We start from the raw sequence: 9,320 nt of genomic DNA, 5'->3' as shown, positions 1-9,320 counted from the left end.
TTTTCCAATACATTGTATACTACCAAGATGCTCAGTCTTTGATAATAAAAAATCAACTTTATAGTGTGTTACCTCCATCGTATGTCAATGTGGGATAATGTATTTTTGCACTATGGAATTGTATCACATATATCACTTAAAATTTTGACCAGATAGCTTATATTTGATCTGTACTGACCACAAGTCAGTTTTCTAACTTACCTTAGTAATTTGTGTACTCTCTGGTAAGCTCCTAATAGGTCTAAAGATGATAATTTTTATTAAATAAATAAGAACATAAAAAGCGTAATGTTTACAGTTAAGTACATTTTATAAACTAAACATTCTAATTAGGTTTGCCCACAGTGATGAGTTGAATTGGTTGTCAGTGGCTGCTGTTTTAGGCCAGCTATAACATTTTGTTGTAGTTTCCATTAAGTAAAACATACTACTGGGATTTATTTTCCTGTTTTCCTTTTATTGCAGAAACTAGCAAAATACCTGCACTTCGCAGTGGAGAAGTAGTGTGTTAAAGAAGTTATGAAAAAGAAAAGGAAAAATTTTAAAAATAACATAACATGATTGTTAATGTAATTGTTTTGTCATTGATATGAGTGTTGTTGTAATATCTCTCTCTATCTATCTATCTATCTATCTATCATATAGCAAAATACCCGCGCTTCGCAGCGGAGAAGTAAAAAGAAAAGGAAACATTTTAATAATAACGTAACATGATTGACAATGTAATTGTTTTGTCATTGTCATGAGTGTTGCAGGCATATATATACATATATATGTATATTTATATGTATATATACATACATGTGTACATATATACACACACACATATACTATGGGGTGCCAAACAGGCAAATACATTGATTTTCTGAATATATAAAGTCATCGCTGGAATATATAAAGTCAAAACTTGAATATATAAAGTCATTCCCGAATATATAAAGTCAAAACTTGAATATATAAAGTCAGCATCGGAATATATAAAGTCAAACTTGTTTCTGAATATATAAAGGCAAAAGTTGAATATATAAAGTCAGCGTCGGAATTTATAAAGTCATTCCTGATTATATAAAGTCAACATCGGAGTATATAAACTCATTCCTGAATATATAAAGTCAAAGTAAAAATATATTGATTGAAACGACTCTGAACTGAACTAAGTTAACAAAAATGTATTCAGAAAAATAAATTAATAAAACATTGTTCGGTTAATGTTTTGAAAATGATGCATGTGCCTTGCCCAGAATTGGTTCCTGCATTGTGGCCAGTGTTGGCTGGGATTGGCTCCAGCAGACCCCGTGACCCTGTGGTCGGATTCAACGGGTTGGGAAATGGATGGATATTCCAGTGCTGTCTTTGTATATTCCAGCACTTAATTTATATATTCCGACGCGGACTTTATATATTCAAGTTTTAGCTTTAAATATTCCAACGCCGTCTTTATATACTCAGGTTTTAACTTTATATATTCCGACAGTGACTTTATATAATCAAGTTTTGACTTTATATATTCGGGAATGACTTTATATATACAAGTTTTGACTTTATATAGTTAAATTTAGTCATCATTGCATAAATTTTTCTTCACCATAGAAATTTAAAGACTAAATTCAAGTTCCATTCCTACCAAACATATTTCTGGCGACTAAATAGAACCTACTTATATCCAAATTCGAGCTATTGAGCTGTCGCCTGCCTGCCTGAATAAGTCACCCTCGCTTCGCTCTTATTTTTTTACCGTTCATTTAATCATGGCTAGTGTTGGAAAAATTATAAAATGGAAGGAGGATTACACTGAGTATGGCTTTACCAAAACAATAATTGATGGCGAATAAAGTATCGATTATTCATAAAGCTTCAATTGGTGATCTGTTTTTCTGTGTTAACCTCATATTTTTTTATACTTCTTCTCAAACAAAGGTTGGTGCGAGGGTAAAATGAATCGGGAAGCGCTGATCAATGTAATCGGTGTACCAGGAAATCATGCATTGACAGAAGTTCCCCTTTGCTTGGAATGCAAAGTGTGATTAAACGCGTTATGGAGCACATGCATCGAAGCTTCTCAGCTGTGCTTGTGCTAAGAAAATGAAACAATTTAAAAATAACGGAACACGATTGTCAATGTAGCCTTTTGTTAGTAATGCCTGGAGGATGCAGAGTGTGGAGAAACTCTAGAGACAACGTGTGTATTAACTTGTGGATTTTTCTGTGAGTATTTGGTGGCAGCATCACAAAGTCGCTTCCATAAGACTGCGTCAGCTGCGGAGCTCAGCTCAGAGCGAAATGAGGTGAATGGGAGGGGAGATGATGGCGTGACTCCCCCACCCGCCTTAACTGTCAATCCCCCACAAACACAGTCTCGGAATTTGCATAAGCACAGCCCTTCACCTGCAATTTTAACTTAGTTACAAAGTGATCAAAACTCTCGTTTATATCCTGCGTCCTCTCATTAAACTTGTATCCCTCGTTACCCGTGGGCATGACAAACACCAGCGGCAGCCTTGTTTATGAACTTAATTTAAACTTTAGGTTCACACCGTGCTTTGTTTCCGAAGTAGCAGCACTCATGAGTATGGTTGCATATGTCACTCGCTTGCTTCTTATTGTTTCGCTGCCTTCTCAATTATATAATGCATGTTTTCTTCAGCGCTTTTTGGAGCTCTTCCTTGTTTTCTACATACCATGTTGACAGTCAGTTCACGTGATTACGTGGGAGGCGTGATGATGTCACACGAAACTCCGCCCCCACGGCTTTCGAGCTCAACTCCATTACAGTATACAGCATGGAGAAAAATAGCTTCCAGTTATGACCATTACGCGTAGCATTTCAAAATGAAACCTGCCCAACTTTTGTAAGGAAGCTGTAAGGAATGAGCCTGCCAAATTTCAGCCTTCCACCCACACGGGAAGTTGGAGAATTAGTGATGAGTCAGTCAGTGAGGGCTTTGCCTTTTATTAGTATAGATTGTTATATTTTGTTATCTCATTAAGAGCAATTGGATCAATTGGTCCAGATTTATTAGTTTTATATAATATGGTTTTATAAAGAAGTTCCAAAATTTGGCAGGATTATAGAGCTTTGTTAACAGATTCCTTTTCTTTTGCATTGTTTTTCAGGATTGCAGACCCAGACCAACCAGTCCTCTGGCTAGACCAAATGCCTGCAAGAAGTCTCAGCCGGGGATTTAATAATCATATCAATTTAATAAGGTTTGCAAATTCAACACTGACCACTTTTTATACCACCTTAATTTTAGAAAATATTTAGTATAGAGAGTGCTCAGATTATATATAAGAAAATGCATAATAAGATATCAGTAGATATTTATTTTTCAGTATAATAATATTTAAGGTTAGGGAGCTACATAGATTGTATTTGCAACTAATAGTGCTAGATACTGTTGGTCTTAAATTGGTTCCTGTGGAAAACACAAAAAATGTAATATTAGAAGCTAGCATTTATGAATATTTTTAAGGAATTTATTAGTATGAAGATTATGTTACATTCTGTTTAAGGCAGTTTGTATTTTTATTCATTAACCTCTAAATATTCAAACATAAAAAGCTCAGCTAAAAGTGTTAAACTAAGATTCTTTATATAGAGGAGTGTAGGAATCACCTATCGAGTTACAAATGTTCACTTGCAACATAAATTATATTTAGAAACGTGCTTGAAAATTTGTAAACCATTGATTCCTATGAGATTGTTTTACCTATTAATTTGTATTTAATCAGAGTTTCTGTGAATTTAGAAAGACATTGTCCATGCAGCAAAATAATGCACACAGTATATAGTATGGGTAGATGCAAAAATAGGTTTACTGTTAGTTCAATGACTTGCATCAAGAAAAAACAGGATCACACGAGTCAATGACAGAGTGTTAATCAGTTAACTGAACTATTCAAGGAAACTAAAGATCTAAAATAATATGTTAGGCAGGAGAAAATATAAATAATTGTATGGTCTGGCATCATGCATTGATTTTAAGAAGGCAGAACTGAGGAAAAAAGTATTGAATGCTTATAAGTCTAGACAAGATTATAAAATATTTTCAAAAAGATTTCAAATGTACTATAAGGCAAATAGTAGAGGGTGTTTAAAACAATGGAACCCCTTTTAAGAAGTAAATATCTTCCTCAAATTTCAAGGAGAATAATAAAGATAATCCTACAATAACATCCAGAGATCTACAACTCCCATAGTTTTCTCCAGAGTTGTGGCAAATATGTCAGCAGTCAGAAAAAGTCTGAACAGAAATATTTATGGGAGATGGAAGCGTCACAAGGCTGAAGCATCTTCTGTCAAAAAAGGACAAAGCTGCTCATCTGTGGTTTGCCACAGATCACTTGGACAAGCCTGACAAGTTTTAGTTTAGTTTTGGAAGTTTTTCCTCTGGATAAGTGTGTCCAATGTTGAACTGTTTGGCAAAGAGACTTCCCCAAAAAAATGTATCCCTACTCTAATGTATGGTGTTGGAGTGCCCCTGTATGGTGCTGGAAAACGTGACAGCATTAAAAGAATCATAACTTTTAAAGAAATATCAATGAATTCTTGAGAAGAGCATCAGGCTGCCAGTTTGAAAGCTCAAGCCTGGAGCAAAGAGGATATTTCACCAAGACAACAATTCTAAACATTTAAGCAACTTCACTAAAGATTGGCTTAGGAAGAAGAGGCCAAGCCGAGCCCTGACCTAAATCCTATTGAAAAGCTGTGGCTGGACCTGAAGAAGGCTGGTGATACTGGGCATCCTTTAAACTCCATCAAGCTGGTGAAGGTTTATAAGTAGAATTGGGGTATAAAAGCCCTCAGCAAGATGCCAGAGACTTAAAATTGGCTAATTTATGGCCAGGGTGTCCATCATTTATGGTTTCCTAAGTGAACGGTCATTTCCAGGTCCATGGTCACAAAAAACAGCTCAAAGTCCTCATGATCTCAACTCCATGTCTTACAAATGGAATAGGGTTATGTTGAATTGTGCCAGTTTTAGGCTTTACCAAAAGTGTGCTTTTGAGTGTGGAATGATGTCAGTAGTTAGTGTATAAAAATAAGAGAGCAATTTTAAACCTATAATATCTTTCCTGAGTGTCATCTAGATTCTTGTTTGCAAATTAGTATGAGCAGTGATACTGTTTTCTGTATTGCTTATTTCTATTCATATATTATAATTTTAAAATTTAAATTTTGTTAAGTGGTTCAGTCCTTACTGAGATATATTACCCTTATAGGACAGATGTTGGGAAAAATTATATATAATTTAGGTTGTTATTATACAAAGCACTGATTTAAATATCATCACTGTAGTACAGAACCTAATATTATGTGTCACTTATGCTACTTTCAGAAAATATTTACCTTATAAACTAAGAAAATGTATTAATCCTTTTAAAAAAGGTTACTGAAGGAAAGTAGTTTTATGACTTCAGGTTACAGATTAAACTGGTTCGCTGGTGTAAAAGGTAGTGGCTTTTACACATATAAAAATACAGTACAGTTATATTAAGAAACACTGGTAAAAATAATACATATCCCTTTTTATATCCAGTTGCTAATACATATTTATGTATATTCAGTTGCTGTTATGCTACCTGCTGTCATAAGAAAACATTATAAAACTGACTGTAAATATGCCTGTTTTGTTTTTTTTGCAAATCAGAATGTTCAATACTATTCTTAAATTGTGTTTTTACATTTCAAATGAATGTGACCATTATTTTTATATTTATCATCAGATAAGTCTTGTAAACATAATGTTTGCATCTGTAAAGCAGTCATTTGCCTGTGTAAACGAGTATTCCTCTTCATAGACAAGCAGTATCCAGTTACAGTAGTGTTTTTGGAAACCTTTATCAAAAGCATAATGTAGTTTCTTTTGTTTTCCTAATGTGTTTCCAGGGGCCAGATTATAAATATACGTTATTTGGCATACTTTGATAAAATACTTAATTTTATCAAGGACAGAATTCTGGTATACCATGGGTAAGTAATTTTCATGTATGTAGCTGAATCAAAAAGTAATCAAAATTTATTTTTAACATCAAAACATTAGCAATATTAAAAACTGTGAAAAGATGAATGGTGATTATACATATGCATACATGGTCAGTTTTACTTGAACATAATTGCACAGTTTAAGTGGCTGAGCTACCTGTCAATTATATAATTTTAAAGGCAGATAAGTTTCATTTTCACACTGGTGAGGCAAAAGGTGTACAACCAAGGTCATCAAACAGATTTGACCTGGAACCAAATACTCTTTGGACCAGACCTGACCATGGCTTCCTCAACTCCCACCACCTCCCAGACACACAGACCACACAATTTTACTGGCACACTTCGTCATTCACTCCTTAATGTACTCCTCAAATCGCTCACTCTTTCACATCACATACGCGTTAAGTCAGTTCAGAGGTTTCAAAAGTATTTCTGTGTAAGACGAAGTATCATCAAGGATATGTGGCACTAAATCATTATAATCATCATAAAGTATCATTTTAGTATTATTGGAAATGAGCAAGCTCAATCATTTAAGTGAATATTTTTTAATTCATGAAAATCACTTTTTTTCTTTCTTTAGTGTTTAAAAGATTTTAAATTTTTGTATGGTTTTCTATGATAATACCTTGGGTTGGCCTGATTTTTAACTATGCTTAAAGCAGTATGTTTGATAGCTGTTTTCTCTTTGACAGCAATGCATATTTCTAGAAAAACATAAAACAAAAACATAGTGGTTTTACTCAATCATGTAAACTTTACTGATTAGCCACAGAGTATCGTTCAAAATTCTTGTTGCATGTGAGTTATCAAAACATGATAAACAGCAAACTGACACTAAGAATCATCATCTCAGTAATGAAAAGTATTTTTTATAATTCCATCATTCTAAAATGGTCACCCAACCTGTCTGAACTGCAGTGAAATTCACTGTCATAAAAGAGCCACTATCTGCAGAAGCATTGCACCGCCAGTGAGGTCTGATGCCTTGCAGAGGAAAGTTGAGGCCTTAAAAGCAAACTACGGTCACAGCAGGGAAGTACTCACCCATTCACTAGCTCAGTAACAATGAACTCCAAGCTACATAGACACTGGTTAAACACAATAACACCTTTACTGATGTGGAGGTATTTAAAGAATGTGGTGTGGGCATTTTATTCATGCAGCTAATGATCAATCAATGGACAACAATACTGAATCTATGAAACGGGTGACTCTATCAGCTGCAGCTATAGCACATTGTGTTTGTGTCTTCATAGTTAGGTGATAGAGTCAGTCAGACTGTTCATATTTCTCTAGCCATTGGTGAATTGACAGATAACACAGACATGTCACTACTGTGCCTTAATCCACTATTTTGATGGAGCATGTACAGCGAGCACTTGCAGTGTGTTGGTGCGTGCTGATGGACTGACGGTCCCTGAGCACCTTCCTTTTTTGCTGTAAGTGCTGCTTTTGAGCTGTTTTATCCCTTGCTTTTAAAAGTGGCTGCCATGTCTACCCTGCGTAGTTGTCAGTTGTAAAGTGCACATTTTAAAATTAAACCAGCAAATGTGGAATGAATTATTTAATTTTGTTATGAATTCTTCCAGGCACCTTGTATGCATTTGCAAAAAATGCATTCAGCACTTGTCCCCTTCAAGCTATGTGCTTGTGCCTGATTTTATAGATGCCCGACTTTTTTGCACTGTGTGCAAAATTATTTGGCAAGTGATTATTTTGACCATATTTTCATTTTTATGCATATTCCAACTCCATGCTGTATTAACTTGAATGCCTTTTGGATTTAAGCATATCAGGTGATGTGTATTTGTGTAGTTAGGGAGGGTGTGGCCTAAGGAGATCAACACCTTATATCAAGGTGTGCATGATTATTAAGCAGTTTGTTTTCCTATGGCAAAATGGGCCAAAACGAGATTTAACTTACTCTGAAAAGTCAAAAACTGTAAAAAGTCTTTCAGAACTCTTGAAACTGCTAAGGTATTGTGGCGTGATCCCAGAACCATCAGAGTCACAAGAAATGTGTTGAGAAGAAAAGACGCAAATTAACTGCCAAAGATTTAAGACGGATCAAATGTGAAGCTACCAGGAACTCATTATCCTCCAGTGCTGTCATATTCCAGAACTGCAACTTAGAGTGCTCAGAAGTACAAGATGTTCAGTGCTCAGAGACATGGCCAAGGTAAGGAGGGCTGAAACCCGACCACCCCTGAACAAAACATATAAGTTGAAACGTCAAGACTGGGCCATGAAATATCTGAAAACAGATTTTTCAAAGTTTTTATGGATTGAGGAAATGAGAGTGACTCTTGACAGACCAGATGGGTTGGCCCGTGGCTGGTTTAGTAATGGGCACAGAGCTCCACTTTGACTCAGACCCCAGCAAGGTGGAGGTGAGGTACTGATATGAGCTGGTATTATAAAAGATGAGCTATTTGGTCCTTTTTAGGGTTGAAGATGGACTCAAAATCAACTCCCAAACCTACTGCCATTTTTTTAGAAGACACTTTCTTCAAGCAGTGGTACAGGAAAAAGTCTGCATCTTTCAAGAAGACCATGATTTTTATGCAGGACAATGCTCCATCACATGCATCGAAGCACTCCACTGTGTGGCTAGCCAGTAAAGGCCTTAAAGTTCAAAGAATAATGACATGGCGCCCTTCCTCACCTGACCTAAACTCTATTGAGACCTTGTGGGTCCTTCTTAAATGGGAGATTTAAGGTGAAAGGAAAACAGTACACTTCTCTAAACAGTGTCTGGGAGGCTGTGATTGCTGCTGCACAAAAAGTTGATCAAGAAACTGACAGACTCTATGAATGTAAGGCTTATGATTGTCATTGAAAAGAAGGGTCACTGTTTTTTTTATTTTTTTTTTTTGAATTGTCAGAAATGTTTCTTTGTAAATTTTGAGTTGCTTATTATTCTCACTTTAACAGATGAAAATAAACAATTGAGATGGGAAATTTTTTGTTTTTCCTTTAGTTGCGTAATAATTCTGCACACTCACAGAATTGCCTAATAACTGTACACACATATGTATTCCCCTGAGAATGTTCACACTCACATTTCCTTTGTAAATCATTTAGGTTTCAGGTTTATTAACATTTTGCATTGACTGATAGCACTGTATTTGTTCCATATTAAAATTAATCCTCAGAAATACAACTTGCCTAATAATTGTGCACACAGTGTACTATTTAATTTTAATATACCAAAAACAAATGTTTTAGATGATGGCTTGGTTCAACGCAAGCTTGCACATTGGCCACTAACAGATAATTCTGGATATACAATATTTTTGGTTTTCTTTAAAGTATACTGATAAATTAA

General features: G+C 35.2%; 1 protein-coding gene across 2 annotated transcripts in view; it reads left to right on the top strand.

The window, feature by feature from the left end:
- The window catches only part of ttc13 (tetratricopeptide repeat domain 13), an 82,251-nt gene that overhangs the window by 50,836 nt on the left and 22,095 nt on the right, over positions 1-9,320 (top strand). For both annotated transcript variants that reach the window (XM_039747673.1, XM_039747672.1), the window contains exons 15-16: positions 3,115-3,207; positions 5,891-5,974. In XM_039747673.1, the coding sequence (XP_039603607.1) occupies positions 3,115-3,207; positions 5,891-5,974 (177 nt within the window). The remainder of the gene's footprint in view (positions 1-3,114; positions 3,208-5,890; positions 5,975-9,320) is intronic.

The sequence above is a fragment of the Polypterus senegalus genome, chromosome 3 (assembly GCF_016835505.1).
Source record: "Polypterus senegalus isolate Bchr_013 chromosome 3, ASM1683550v1, whole genome shotgun sequence".
NCBI lineage: Eukaryota > Metazoa > Chordata > Cladistia > Polypteriformes > Polypteridae > Polypterus > Polypterus senegalus.
The sequence above is the reverse complement of the archived record's forward strand: the minus strand, read 5'-3'. Positions and strand labels throughout refer to the sequence as shown.